This window comes from Engraulis encrasicolus, chromosome 1 (genome assembly GCF_034702125.1).
Source record: "Engraulis encrasicolus isolate BLACKSEA-1 chromosome 1, IST_EnEncr_1.0, whole genome shotgun sequence".
NCBI classification, from domain to species: domain Eukaryota; kingdom Metazoa; phylum Chordata; class Actinopteri; order Clupeiformes; family Engraulidae; genus Engraulis; species Engraulis encrasicolus.
In genome coordinates, this window is record NC_085857.1 from 12,246,091 (window position 1) to 12,262,525 (window position 16,435).

Below are 16,435 nucleotides of genomic sequence, written 5' to 3' on the forward strand. Positions count from 1 at the left end.
ACATGCAGTTGAAATTGGCTAATGAACACAAATAAAATTAAATCTTTCCAATTTATCATTGAACCACACTCAGGAAATTGCCAAGGCCAATTGCCTAAAAATAAAAATACAAAGAAATGAAAGAAAGTTATTTTATTGGAAACAAATATAGAAAGACTAAATGGTATAAGCCTACAGTAAATTAAACATTTTTAAATTGAAAAGCTATTGGCTACAATGGGAAAAGAGAAAGAGTTAGATCCTTTAGACAAACAAACAAACAGACAGTACTATTAAACATATTTACAATCTAAATTACAGCTTTCAAATGACTTCAAATGACTTTTTTCATCTCCTGAAATTGATTAAATCATGCATGTGGAGTGTACAGCAACACAAAAAGTGTTAAATGTCATCTACCAATAAACAGATTTCACATAGCCGACCACCTGCATGATTCTTTTAATAGCTTCGTTTTTTGGGGGTTTTTTTTGCACGTGTGTGTGTGTGTGTGTGTGTGTGTGTGTGTGTGTGTGTGTGTGTGAATTCAATTAAGTTGTCAATTAAAGACTATTTAAATGTAAACATGTAATATATCTATGAATGATGCAAATCCAACTTGTTCATACAAGAAAAAAAGTATCATGATCAAAATGTTGCTATGTCACCTGCATATGACCTGCAGATGTCATGTCACCTGCATGTAATAACACACATGGATCCACAGAGTCCAGATGTGCTACATGCATGTGAGTCACAAGAGCTTCACTGATGATCCATTGTATAACCCAAACCCTGGGTAGAGAGTGTGAGAGAATGTGGTCTGGACTTTGTGCAGGAGTGTCATCATGGTGTCAGAGATGCTGTAGAAGGCCAGAGTCCCTGCCCTGTGGTCCACATACACTCCTACTCTGGAGCTGGCCACTAGAGGGAGTTTAGTGGGGTCTTTATTGTGGACAAACCATGTCTCTCTGGGCTTGACAGATAGTCTCCAGGACTGATTATTTTCTCCAAACCAGCAATCATCTTGTTTTCCTTTCCTGCTGATGGTTTTATATGATACTGATACATTAACCCACGTCTCACCACTCCACTCAACTTCCCAGTAGCAGCGTCCAGAAACACCCTCTCTACACAGCACCTGCCGCCAATCATCATCAAATCTCTCTGGATGATCTGGATATGACTGGGGGGCCTCAGCTCTCCTCTCCACCCTCCTGTTCCCCTCAGACAGATGGAGGTATCTGTTTGCAGTGTTTGGATCCAGGTTGAAATTGCAGTAATCTAATGGAAGAGAAAAAATATATATGATGAAAGTTATATGTACAGATCAGGTTTGAGTGTTTGTGTGTGCGTGCGTATGCGCGTGCGCGCGCGCTTGTGTGTGTGTGTGTGTGTGTGTGTGTGTGTGTGTGTGTGTGTGTGTGTGTGTGTGTGTGTGTGATTCCTTACACTGCAAGAAGTCCTCTCTGGTCACTGGTTCAGTAACAACAGCCTGTACTCCAGACACTGCAACAGAAAGTACGACTTTAGCGGCCACTATAACCAGAGATTCTAGTATTCTAGTATTATCTACTCTCTCTGCTATAACTACTAATAATCATCATTAAATATCACAGTAATCACAATTAAATTAAGAAGGACTACTATGACTTCTCAGCTTCAGAAATCTTTTTGGACATCTACATCCCACATCTACTGTACATCAGGGCAATAGCTGTGTGTTCAGAATATCTTACTACTACTATTATTATTATTATTATTATTATTATTATTATTATTAATAACAACAACAGCAATAATAATAGTAATAATAATAATAAAGAAAGTCTGCAGGTCTCTCAGCAATTTGTATTAGTGAGCTAATGGAATCAGTACATGCATCACAGTGCTTACTGTATCTGCCAAATTTGTACGGTACTCATGCTTAGTTTTGTCAAAATAAAACAAATCTGTGGGGAAATCTGAAATTCAGTCTGCCTTTCTTATGCGTATTCTCCACCTGTGACTTGTCACACATGGAGATGTAAATCTGGGAAGTTAAATAGATGATTCCAACAACATCAGACTGAATCAATGACAAGTCCAACCTGCTGCAGATACTGTGAGTAATTCCTGCTTGAAGATTGAGTCTAATTTCTCCTCCAGCTGCGACTTCAGTTCAGAGAGAGATGTTTTCACCGACTCAAAGGAAAGGATGGAGTTGACAGTCAGGCTGGTTGGAATTATACTGTCAGGAATATCAGAGATGGACCCTACATTCTGTATAGAAAACACACACACACACACACACACACACACACACACACACACACACACACACGGTTACAATATGTGGAACAAAGTAAATGACACTGAAAGTCAATGAAGGAAAATAAAAGTGTGTTCAAACAGTATTGTGTGTACATGTGAAGGCTATGGTGTTATACAAAACCAGCATCACTGAATGAGTCAAGTCAGGAAACATTAATGTTGGAATATTGATCCTTCCACAATTAATCCAGTCACCTTGAGGAAATGTATGGGGTCCTGTGTGTGTGAAAGCTGCTCCATCTCAGCAACTCTCTTCTTCAGCTCAGAGATCTCCTGCTCCAGTTGTTCCAGGAGTCCTTCAGCCCGACTAACCTCAGCCTTCTCCTGAGCTCTGATCAGCTCAGTTACCTCAGAGCGCCTTCTCTCAACAGAGCGAATGATGTCATCAAACATCAAGTCACTGTGTTCCACTGCAGACTGTGCTGAAGTCTACCAGGAGACACAAAGAAGGGTCAGAAAATGTGTATGTGGTTTCATCAAGTGGTCTTTATGGTCCATTTTGTTGCATTATAGATGTATGCATACAGAATGTGAATAAAACTCTTCCCACATCTGTTTACCACATTGCGATTCTGAACAGTGCAGACCAAATGCCATCTACTTCATGGGTTGCTATTTCTCAGATGATGATTTTGGTTCCATTAATATTATTTACCAAATGTTGTATTTCATTATATGTATATTTTATAACTGGTGTTCTTTGATCCTCAATCACCTTTTCTCTACTTGATATATAAATGCTGTTTTTAAATAATACTGTCTGGCCTTGCCTTGGTTGACTCCTCACCTTCAGAGTCTCAACTGCTCTCCTCAGCTCCTGAACCTCCTTCTCTTTCTTCTGGATTGTCTGCTGGAATCTCATCTGGATCTCGCCCAATCCTTCCTGATAAGATAAATTCACAACCGTTTATGTTGAAATACAGTTAAGAGCAAAATGAAATTCTCGTAATTCTCTCGAAATTCTCGTGAATCGTAATAGGCTCAGTCATTTCAAATTGGTGTTAAAGTTTGGTTTTCACTTCCAAGTTGAAGTTTAGGGTCTATAGAACAATTTGAGTTCGAGTGTCAAACACACAGATAACAAAATGGCCTGCGGGGGCGCTCTAAAATATATTACAGTTTTTCTCGATTGGTTTGGCTAATTTCTTGAAACTGAGATGACATTCTTATAACAATTGGGTCATTTGGCCAAACATTCTTACACTTCTGCACAACAGTTCAGATAACTAGCAAAATGTCATATACCTCCCAAAACAGCTCATTCTTGCATCAGCACTAAACCTTCTCCCACATAAATAGTCAGTATCATCAAAATGGCATAGATCCTTCTCAATTGCTTTGGCTCATTTTCATTCATTTAGTCCTTCTGTCAAAGATAACCTGGGTGGTTCAACATAACTACATGGATCCTCATCACTTGCTCATATCTCTCCAAAAACAGTTTACCCGTGTGTCGAAACTAAATTCCTTCCCCACATATATCATCAGTACCCCCAAAATACATTGTCTCTTTGCCATTGTGTAAGCACTGCCAGTCAAAATGGTTAGATGTTTTGTCTACGTGCAGCTAACAGATTTCGACTATGTAAAAAAAATGAAAAAGTGAGTGAAACCATTGAAGTTTGACAACACAGACAATTTACCAAGGATATTTATCAGTAGCTTTCTTTACTGTTATTTCACATACATAAAATAATGCCCATATATTACAGGTTTCTCATTGGTTTGGCTCATTTCTCAAAACAGAGATAACATTCTCAAAATAACATGGACAAATCCCAAAGCAACTAACAATTGTTCAAAACAGAATGTCGTTTGAAAAAATGTCAAGAAATTAGCCAAATAACAGAGGAAACTGTAGTTTACATGGTTGTAAAATTATTTTCTACAAACTAGTAAAGTTACAATATCATCTGGCCTGTTGAACACTGTCATGAATTTACTGTTTGATGACATTCTCCAAATATTATGTCCTTGACTGTTTTGACAATTGTGTAGACTACTTTGCATATGATGACTTACACAATGAAATCATGCTGACATGTTTTGGAGAGGGCAACCATTACACTGAGAATTGTCTAATTCGTTTAGATAAGCAAGATGAATTTATTTGGAAAATGTGCTAAATGTATGCTAAATGTGTCAACTGTAGGGTACTTGTGCATATCCATCTGCACAGATGTACTAAACATTTGAGACATGTACAAAGCATTTGATATTTGATGAAAGCAATGAAAAATGCCATTCTGTTTTGGGAAATTGCAAGTTGGTTTAGGGATTTGTCCGTGTTATTTTGAGAATGTCATCTCAGTTTCGAGAAATTAGCCAAACCAATCGAGAAAAACTGTAACTGCTATAACTTTTGATTAGTTAAACCAAATTTAACATATGAGGTATGCATGGATTCAGCATGAAGAGGAGAAACCGGTGGGCTGAATAGTTGGTTACCAGATTAAAGACACACTATGTAATAAACACACTTTTAGCCCATGGACAGCTAAATCCGGGATTTTTTAAGATAAAGGGTGGAAATGCCCTCAAAGTTGCAATGGAACATAATTTATTGTTACAAGTTATTGTAAATAAAGCCTGGGTTATCACTTAACTTGATTTGTTCAGAATATCCCTGAAGCACACAGATACTTAGGATACCTATACACAAATATGGCTGCATAAAGCCTATGTGATATTTAGCACCCAACTTGCAACTTTGAGTTTATGAATTTAGGATCATGAGTACCAGCTTTTTTTCAATCAAGCCATCATTTTATTCACAACTTAAACACTTTATATCTGGAAGAAATTAAATCAATAATAATAATTATAATAATTATAATAATGATGATGATGACGATGATGATGATGATGATGATGATGATGATGATGATAAATACTATGGGGAACATAATTTTTTTCCTAAATTCAAAAAGCAAACAGAAGACCATAGGGCTAACATTTATTCCAATAATCCACTCTACAATAACTATGACAGAGAACAGATGCAAAAACAGTCAGTGGTTAGTCTTAGAAATTGCATGTGCATTTGCACAGACGTGTGCACTTTAACTCTGCCTTCATGCACTTGCACCGAGATCTGGCAGGTCTATTTGTACAAGTACTAGTACAGCTGCACTTCACTTCTAGTTGGAATACATCTTTGGCAACTGCATCTTTGGTAGTGTAGTCCAAATCTGGGAACTGTTCATTTGTTACCAGATTGGCAGGCATTTCTGGCAACTACGCTGGTTTTCATTCCTGTCAACTACGCTGGTAACAAATGAACAGTTCCCAGAGCAGATGATTGTGTCTACCATGTATGAAATAGTCCTATAGTATTATTTAGTATGCTTGCCAAAGGCCTCTGCTTGCCCCCAGCAATTGTTCTCCAACAGTTTATTTAGTATGCTTGCGGGAAAGCAAAGTAATTGTTCATCAACAGTTTATTGTTATTCTACATTTTTCCATTCACCTCGGCATATGGGAATCGCCATTCATTAGTATGGCGGCTTTGAATCGTTGCAGCGTTCGAGATAGAGACACGGTTCGAGTGCCAAAACGAACGGCTCGACAAGGGCTCAGGGTGGTGTATTTTTCGCTGGCCTACCCCCTTTCATTCGTTCACCAGACTTGTTTTTCCTCAGTTTTCTCTGTTTCCCCCCTCATTGAAATGAATAGTAGAATGGTCAAGATGATGATGTCACAAACTGTGGCAGTTAGAGTGAGAGGTGACCTGTCCTGGGGTTTTTAACTAGGTATCAACTAGGTAAAGGCATTGTCAGAGAGGTCTTGGGTCTGAATACAAACTGTGTGAAGATCATAAGCCAACTCTTAAAAATGTTTCAAAGACAGCAGTTTTAAAATCCCTATGATGTGACCCCATTCACTTACAAAAAAATGTGTGAACAGCTCAGCGCATAGGCCTGAATATGTCCATTTTTTGACTGAACCATTTGGCCTAGAAAAGTGATCTCAGCTTTGACATGAAGAGCAGGGTTGTGCCATTTGTGTTTCAATATCATCTGACAACTTGCAAAACTTTTAGAGATAAAAATAAGGCTTCACATATTACTCAGCTATTGACTGCCAAACTGTCACCGAATCTTCATTCACACACACACACACACACACACACACACACACACACACACACACACACACACACACACACACACACACACACACACACACACACACACGCAGCCTTGTAGAACTTTAGACATCTGCTGTCACCTGGGCAACCATGGCCTAATATGCTGCTGTGGCCACTCTATACAGTAGGTGGCAGTGGCCTACTGGGTAGGGTGTTGGTCTGTCAGAGGGTTGCAGGTTCGAAACCCACCCTTACCTCTCCCTACCCACCCATTGCTGAAAGGCACCTGAAGCATCTCCACACACACACACACACACACACACACACACACACACACACACACACACACACACACACACACACACACACACACACACACACACACACACAGGGCCGGTTCTGGCTTATTTGGTGCCCTAGGCGAGTTTGAGTTCTGGCGCCCCCCCCCCCACCTTTGAAAGAAAAAAAAAATCTTTCTTATACCTTACAGAACACAAGACTAATATCCTTAGTAAGCTTAACTAAATAGCATCAAGAACAATAACCGTTTTTCATCAAATGGATTTGTGGTTCTTTTTGACAGGCAACCAACACATCAGATTGAGTCGCATGAAAGTAGCTTCACTGTGTGGTGTGTTGGATGTGATGGTGGTGGGGCCCCCAACCCCAGATGAGAGGGAGGTTATCAATGTGTTTGAATTGTAACGTGAAATTGAAATGCCAGGAGAGTGATACAGTAGGCCTACATTTGCATGTAAAATGCATGTGTAGACAATAAGCCTACCAAGGAGGTCTGCATTGATCTACACTATCTACAGCATCACAAAGCATGGCAGCATAACAATTTTAATAAGCTTCACATTTGTGCTGTCTTCCAAACCAATTTCATTTCTGGACTGGAAATAGTGGTGCATTTGTGAGTAGGAGAATGAGAAGGGGGCTATCTATGTGTTTGGAGGGACAGGGTGAGAGAAAGGGAGAAGAGCTGTCACGCTATTGAATTTCATAATATACAAAATATAGTAAATAGCCTCACTTGTCTGCTGTGCATGGTTCTGTTACATGATTAATGTAGGCTATGTCATTCTGGTCTGGAAATTAATGTTTTTTTAAGCTTACAACAAGCAGGTAATTCATGTGGATGGAAGGAGATATGGCAGCTAAAATTGTTTTAAACAGTGCACCAGTCTTACTTTACATTGCTTGTCAACCTAATAGTCAAGTTCATTATGTATTTTTGCTGGATTTTTATGGGGATTTGGAAAACTATACATTTTTGAAAAGTAGATAGTATAAGCAATCAGAAAAACAATGTTTCCATTTGCACAGGTGGCGGCCATCTTGGATTTTTCAAAATGGCGTCCGAAAAACCTATATTTTGTCATTTCTCAGCTTCTGAATAAGTTAGAACATTGATTTTAACTGCTTAACCAACATTTTCAGGGTCACTGAATCTAATGGTGTTAGTTTTATTGTTGTCAGACATTTTGTTACCACACCAATTTATTTGAACTATTGATTTATAGTATTTATGAGTAGATGGCCCACCATTTAAAACATCCTAGCTTGAATGTGCAAAACTGGTACAGTTTACATGTCCACCATTTTGCTGTACATTTACAGGCTTGCCTGTGCAAATCTCACAGCTACATTGTATCCAGTATACAGGAGCAGCGCCACATAGTGAATGTTTTGAGTGTCAACAGGTGTTCAATTTTTTCATTTGGGGGAATCCTTCAGCATGCATGCATTTTCTGTATGATAATACTGGAAACTGACTGCAAGACAGAGTGACAAATCAATTGGTGTTATTAATATTATTAATGCACATATGAGCATGTCATTAACTGGTGTTGGTGAGTGTGCTTTAGTGTAACAGTGAGGGTTCTGTTTGCTGTTTGTTCTGGTTATTTTCATGGGTGAAGAACATCGAGGTGAACAAGAGACATGTCAAGCCCATGAACGCATTAACTGGAAGCTGTGTATTCTATGCCAGTCTGATGATGCCAAGACGGTGGTTCTGGTCCAGAATCCAAGATTAGACACTAATGGACATGTACGAGAAGTAGTTCAAGAGAGGGTCAGTCTGAGTGATTGGGACCATGTTAAATCCAAAGACGACTGCAGAACTGCACAGCTGAGACACCAGGGACACAGAAAGCAGTCTAGCATCTCTCCTGTCACTCAGGTGCAACCAACAAGGTTCAAATACAGCATGCAAGCAACCAACATGCACATCATTTCTACAGGACGGTGCACAGCCAAGAAGCGTGGCAAGAAGAGAGGATGAACAGAAATGGATGACCCAGGCCCCTCAACATCTAATTCTTCTCCACTCCACTCATCAAGAAACAAAGCTCCATCTGCCAAAAGGCTGATGGTGAACTACTTTATCTGGTCAGAACTGCAAATGCCGGAAAATCTCCAAAGGCTCCTTTGGAACAGTCCCAGAATCTCACACTCAAAACTAGACTGAACACCCGCATCTCAGCAGATGATGCACATGCAATTGATGTATGATATCACAAAGATTGTGGGACAAAACATGTGTCATGTACAGCGAGACTCAGGCCTGACAGAAATACAACTCTCAAAGAAGCCTTGACGTTAACATGTCTGCTTGAGCTGATCAACCGTATTGATGTGGAAACACAAAACAAAGCATGGACATCATTGAAAAAAATGTATGTCAACATGCTTGATTCAGAAGCCTTGGAGAATCATGAACTTGCATTCAGTAGAAAGTGGCCGAAAGAGAGACACACCCTTGCTAGTCTGTACAATTCAGCTGGGACATCATTGTTGCTGGATACTTGTATGGCATCTGTTCCCTGGCCTGTCTTGGTGAAGGTTGCAATGTTTGTCCTTGTCACCTGTGCTGCTTTGTAAATTGCTTTCATGTTATCATATTCATCAGTTGTCATTGCAGCATGAACCATGTCTTCTTCACATGCTTCTGGATTGTAGGGACTTTTGACTTCTTTAGGTCATTTAGAAAAGACAGATTTCAGTTATGGCAAGACTGTGAGGATTCTCTTTTTCAGCCACTTTCTACTGAATGCAATCTTTGTGATATTGGACAGCAATTGAATGTGCATCATCTGCTGAGATGCTGGTGGTCATTCTTGTTTTCAGGGTGGGATTCTGGGACTTTACAGCAGCCTTTAGAGTTTTACTGCCATTTTCAGTTTTGACCTGATAAAGCAGTTCACTATCGTCCTTTTGGTAGAAGAAGCATGGTTTCTTAACGAGTGAACTTGTATGAAATCTTGAGGATAGTGGAGAAGAATCAGATGCTGAGGTGCCTGGGTCAGTCATTTTTCAGTCATGACCAAGTCCATAACAATTAACATTTCCCAAACGGCATGGTTGATCTGCCTCCTTAGGTTTGCTACTGGTTGACTGTTGTCCGACCAAGTGAGTGGAGTTCCCGATTTTTTTTGAGATCAGAAACAATATTTACATTTCTCTTGGCCTGCCTAGAAGCAGTGCAGAAGGTGCTGCAACACTGGTATGGCTTTCAGGCTGACCAGAACGGAGCCAGTGTCGGTGCCCGCACCAGTTACTTTTGGCACGAAAGTGCTTATCTGCGAACCGCCGGTGTTCATACCAGGCTCTGAACTATTTCCAAATGTGACTGTGTTACCCGGATGAACCTGCTGATGGCCACGCTGTCGTCAGGGTTCGCAGAAAAAAACCTAGTGTTTTGCGGTTCGCATTGCGAACCAATTTTCCGGTTGGCGAACGCAAATATATGTGGCATGAACACGACGGTCGGTTCGCGATTAAGTGCTGGAACGGGCTCCAGCACGGTTCTCAGTCGGCCTGAATGCGCTATGGGAGGTTGTGGCCTGTCTAGTGCAGTTCTGCAGTCGTCTTTTGATTTTAACATAGCCCTCATCACTCAGACTGGCCCCCTCTTGAACTACTTCCAGTACATGTCCATCGGCATCTAATCTTGGATTCTGGACCAGAACCACCTTTTGGCATCGTCAGACTGGCATAAAACACACAGCTTCCAGTTAATGAGCTCATAATGCTTGATAATGCCTCTTGTTCACCTCGATGCTCTTCACCCATGATTATAACCAGAACAAACAGCAAACAGAACCCTCACCGTTACACTCCACCACCATCGCCAACACCAGTTAATGACAGTATGTGCATTAACAATATTAATAACACCAATTTATTACTTGATTTGTAACTGTGTCTTGCAGTCAGATTCCAGGATCATCATACAGAAAATACATGCATGATGAAGGAAGGCAAAAGGCAAAAGGCAAAAATTTAACACCTGTTGACATTCAATATATTCACTACATGGCACTGCTCCTGTTTACTGGATACAATGTAGCTGGTATGAGCTTTGCACAAGCAAGCCTGGATATATACAGCACAATGCTGGACACGTAAACTGTTTTGCACATTCTAGCTGGGATGTTTTGTATGGTGGGCTTGACAGACATGCATCTACTTGTAGATACTATACAGTAAATCACCAGTTCAAATAAATTAGCATGGTATGAAACTGTCTGAGAACATTAAAACTACCACCAGTAGATTCAGTGACCCTGAAAATGTAGGTTTAGCAGTTTGAATCAATGTTTTAGCTCATTCAGAAGCTGAGAGATTGCAAAATTATGGTTTTTCGGAAGCCATTTTGACAAATCCAAGATGGCCGCCATGCAGACATTTGTGCAAATGGAAACATGGTTTTTCTGATTGCTTATACAATATACTTTTCAAAAATGTATAGTTTTCCAAATCCCCATAAAAATCCAGCGAAAGGTTCAGATCCAAACGTAATGAACCTGACTATAAGCAAGTATTATGATATCAGGTGGGTGTTAGTGAGTAGTGAGTAGGCTACTAACAGCTAGCCTACTTTACTGGATTTCATTGCTTGGCATACTTGGCTAATGTTAGCATGCTAACTAGCGATTTCTCTGATCAAAAACAAAGCTCTTTTTCTCTCTAATTACAAATAGTAACCTCATAACTATTAGGCTTCCCATAATCACAAACGGTTGCTGATTAAATCACATTGTTCCAAAACACCCTCTGAAACTCCTGCATCATGCAATGAGTGGTTTAATGAGAACATAATAATCTCCATCCAGCAGAGCAGCACTACTGTTTGCGCTTGCCCCCTCTGTCTCTCGAGTGAGTCTCCAAATTCAAAATAGATCGCAGGCTGTCACTCGGCCCCCCCCCTTTCTCAGAACTGTCTGTTTATTGGTTCACAGACTTCCCAGAGACAGTTGGAAGAGATATTACCAGAGACGTTCTTAATGCAGAGACGGCCAACTCGACGTTCCTTCCTGTTTCACTTATGACGTCGGCCACGCCCCTTTAGGAGACCTGATAGGAGACTTTCATAATGGGCGCCTATGGGCGAATCTGACTTTTCCACGGATACGACCAATGCCTTAATTCATGGGCGGAGCGATGGATTTAAAAATTGTATATCTTGCGAGCCACATGCCTTCTTTACATTCTGAAAATTTAAATTACATCTCAGAATTAATTTTTCACAGAGAAAATCGACTTTGTTTGACGTGTGTCCCATCTAGTGCGGGCCACTGCCATGGAATGCCAAGAATGATTGACAAGCGGTGCAGAATATTTGCTTTGCGTGAAAACAGGAGCGGTTGATAAGGAGCACGGCATTAATTGACGTTTATTTGTGTTATGTTGTTGTTACATCGCAGGCCCTAGTTCACGTCTACTTTGCACGTCTGTTGTGAAATAGTAGCCTAATTTCGGCAAATTATTAAAAGCTTGATGTTCATTTCTGCACGTTTCAGTTTCAGTGCTGTCCATAAGTAGTTTTCGCCGCTCCCCAGTCTGACCACGGGTTTATAGCCTAAATCTAGTGAGACACAATACCATGACTGCAAATAAATGACAACAGTTGGGTGGCAAATGCATAGCCTACGTTAGGCTACTGCTTCAGGTTAAATGAGCCTATTATAGACTTTATTCAATAGGCTACTCTTTGCAGCAGTCTGTGTTGCATGACACTTCAGCATCATCTCATCCAGTCAACTGTTAAACGAAATGCAGGTTGCGCCAGGCAGGGCAAAAGTTAGCGGAGATGGCTGGTTAACTCGGACATTAGCCTATTAATTTCGCAAATATTGTATTAGTAGGCTAGTTCAGATACACTGCGCTCTTCCCTGTGGTGCGTCTCCAGTTGAATAAAGGTGAGAAAGTGGATCGCACTCGGGTTCTTCTTTTCTTCTTTTCATTTTTTTACATAGCAGCAAGAGTGTAGACAAACGTTTTGGCTGCTGCCTTCGTCAGTGTCTCCACTTCTGCTGCTATGTAAAAAATAAAAAGATGAAAAGAAGAACCAGAAGTGCGATCCACTTTCTCACCTTCTAAGTTATTCAACTGGAGACGCACCACACGGAACACCGCGGTGTATCTGAACTAGGCTACTACTTCTGCAACTGAGCCACACCAGCAGCCTCCAAGATGTCCTTCGAGACGATAGCCTAAGTTAACAGACGCAAGAGCCAAAACCTTCACCTTCAGCGCAGCAGAAAGAACAAAAATATTGGATTAAAAACCGTGAATCTTGACATGAGAAAATAGAGGATAGGCTCAACGATGCACTAACGGGATGCACAGGATACGAGTTTGATAGCTGTAGGTTCTCTCCAAATGTTCGAGTTTGGCACTGCATAGCCTGCGCTCTCTGGATAGGCCTATTCTCGGTTTTTTTTATCAGGCTATTGAGCGAGCTTTAGTCATGCATGTGCAGCGCAATGTTTTAGTCAAAATTCGGTACAGTTCCGTGAACTTGGATCCTCTGAAGGCACGATATGAGCGCACACATGTGTCTAAAACAATGCCATAGACGGGAATATTGACAGCTGAGGATTGTAGGTGAATATGGTTAGGCTACATTACGCACTGAGACATCATGGATTTAAATACTTTTCTGTTTAGGCTATCTGAAGCACGTCATGCTTCTGCATCAGCCTACATGTAGGCTCTGTCTCCAGTGCAGACTTCAGTGTCCCGTTAAGATCCTCTCCTTTCCAAGCACGATATGAACACAAAAAAAACTTCCGTGTAGGCCTAGTTGTGTAGCACAATAGGCCTATTTCATACGAAGTCATGACCACAATTGCATGAACTTGATTAAATTAAATTTAAAATTATACACGAGGTCATGTCTAAACTCAAGCACGTCTTTCATAGTGAATTTAAATAATTTGGTTGGACTTCCAAAAAAAAACCCTAAGCCAGCCACACAAGTTTTGATCATTGTGCCGTCGTGTCATGTCGCTCAACTGCATGAATCAGGTGGCTCTGTCTGCAGGCACTTGATTTTTTTCACAGTGGCTGTATTTCTCACGTCTATGCCATCTAAAATATCAAAAGCATTTTGAGTGCAGAGACCACGGCAATAAAGTTATCATATTAAGTTGCCCAGGGCAGCCGGTTTTGTAAAATTGTGCGTGATGCTGCTGTTAAACGTTGCCTGGCTGTTTCTCTGACCGGAGTTCTCCCAGCGCCAGCGGAGCAAATGAATTTAGGAAACGTGATTGGTTGATTCTGCGCTGGTGTTCGATGATTGACAGTTTGGCCACACCTTTTTAGGAGACCAGAAGTACTTGGTTGGTGAAACATTCCATCCTATTGTTGACGTCACCAGCTGGCTATCTTTTTAGAACAGAAAATCTTTGGTATTACTATTGGCTGAGGGGCGCTTTGCTGTGAGGAGCGCTTTCGCCACTCTTTGTTGATTGCGACTTCATAAAAAAAACTTCATATCGCAAAATTACGCATAGGAGAGCGCCATTTCGGCGCTCCTCCTTCACATGGCGCTCTAGGCGACCGCCTAGCCGGCCTAGGCTAAAAACCGGCCCTGCACACACACATCTCTCTCTCTCTCTCTCTCTCTCTCGCACAGAGAGACAAACACACACACACACACACACACACACTCAGACCTCTATCTCTTTCCCTCGTGTTTCTGTGTGTGTATACAACAGCTCTGTGTGTGTGTGCATAAGCCGCAAGCATATTGTCTCTCCGGAAATGCAGTCTTATTATTATTATTATTATTATTGATTTATTTTCTTCCAGATATAACGTTCTTTTGTGATTTATGTGTGAATAGAATATGGCTTGATTGAAACAAGTTGATACTCATGATCCTAAATTCATAAACTCAAAGTTGCAAGTTGGGTCCTAAATATCACATAGGCTTTATGCAGCCATATTTGCGTATAGGTATCCTGGGTATCTTTGTGCTTCAGGGATATTCTGAACAAATCAAGTTGAATGATATCCCAGCCTTTATTTACAATAACTTGTAACAATAAATTATGTTTCATTGCAACTTGGAGGGCTTTTCCACCCTTTATCTTAAAAAAAAACCCTGAATTTTGCTGCCCATGGGCTAAAAGTGTGTTTATGACATAGTGTGTCTTTAATCCGGTAACCAAATACTTAGCTCACCAGCTCCTCCTCTTAATGCTGAATCCATGCATACCTCATATGTTAAATTTGGTTAAACTAATAAAAAGTTATAGCAGTCCCCTGCAGGCCATTTTGTTATCTGTGTGTTTGACACTCTGACCCAAATTGTTCCCTAAACTTCAACTTGGAAGTGAAAACCAAACTTTAACACCAATTTGAAATGACTTAGAAAAATTGCACATGCCTACGACCCTACTATAGGCTAAGGCTTTACTGTTGCAGGTCTTACCTTTTTATTGATCCACTCTGTTGCAGCAGAGACAGTGTCATGGGCTTTATGCTCCTCCATCAGGCAAAAATAACAGATACAACTCTGATCAGTGCGACAAAATATGTCAAGAGCTTTCTTATGACGAGAGCAAATCATTTCCTCTAGCTGATCAGTGGCGCCGATTACTGTGTGACTTCTGCGCGGGTGAAGTTCATTGTGAGCTTCAAAGTGAGTTTCACAATATGACAGCACACAATCCAGACAGGACTTCACAGCCTTGAGTTTTCTCCCGGAGCAAATATCACACTCCACATCTCCATCGTCCGCAGGATCCCCAGACTGAGTTGCAGGTCTAGACCTCCTCATTTCTTCCACAAGTTCGGCAATAACATTATTTTTGTTCAGATTTGGTCTCGTAGTGAATGTCTGTCTACACTGGGGACAGCTACTGTAGACTCCCTTCTGATCTTCCTGATCCCAACAGCCGTTAATGCAGCCCGAACAGTAATTGTGTCCACAGTTGAGAGTCACTGGATCATTCAGAAGATCCAAGCAAATAGAACACGTAAAAAGATCTTGTTTACTTGACGTCGCTTCTGTCATTTTCCCTCGACTGCTCCAGAAGACGTCCACTCCAAATCCTGTACGGTGGATGATTCGTGGGGAAGTGGCGGCAACAATCACCCAAGTTTCACCATCTGCATCTCTGAACCGCCTCTTGGAGGGCACGTACGTCGCACGTGTAGCCTAGAGCCAGGTAGGCCTACGTGTTCAAAAGTGGAGTAATGCTGCCCCCTGCTGTTTTTGATGTGTGTTTTATGTGTGTTGTTTTGAAATCAATGGTCGCTCATTTGAATCCTAAGCGGGCTTGGACAAGAGACCTAACTCAACATTGCACCTTGTAATGTAGTCATGACATGACTCATTACTGTAAAATGACTAAAAGTACTAAAGACGGACTAAAAGACTGGCCAACAGCTTTTACCACCAGGCCATTAGACTTTTGAATTTGCAGGACTGCTGAGGAACATTAGGCCTACTGCCCAAAATATTATCCATCTCTATCCTTAGGACATTTGTGTGTGTGTGCGTGATTGTGTGTGAGTGTGTGGTTGGGGGGTGGGGGGGGTCGGTGGGTGTATGTTGTTGAGCATTATGCACTTTATCTTGTTGCACTTTAGGGATGGAGGGGGGCTGGGGGGGGTCAAGCACTGGTGTGACTTTACCTCTTATTCACTTTACTATAAAACTAGGCTATTGCACCCCAAACACAATTTCGTTGCCTTTTTGACATTGACAATAAACTCTTGCATCTTGTAAGCATGTCTATTGGGGAATAA

The 16,435-nt window shown here is 41.0% G+C and overlaps 1 protein-coding gene across 1 annotated transcript; it reads right to left on the reverse strand.

Annotated features, from left to right (window-relative positions):
• Positions 1-733: 733 nt before the first annotated feature.
• Positions 734-15,798, reverse strand: LOC134447914 (tripartite motif-containing protein 16-like). The gene is made up of 6 exons (XM_063197637.1): positions 15,114-15,798; positions 3,080-3,175; positions 2,488-2,721; positions 2,070-2,241; positions 1,432-1,488; positions 734-1,263 (listed from the first exon to the last, which is right to left on the reverse strand). Exons 1-6 carry the CDS (start codon positions 15,696-15,698, stop codon positions 734-736), a joined length of 1,674 nt encoding a protein of 557 aa, XP_063053707.1. The 5' UTR covers positions 15,699-15,798.
• Positions 15,799-16,435: the final 637 nt, after the last annotated feature.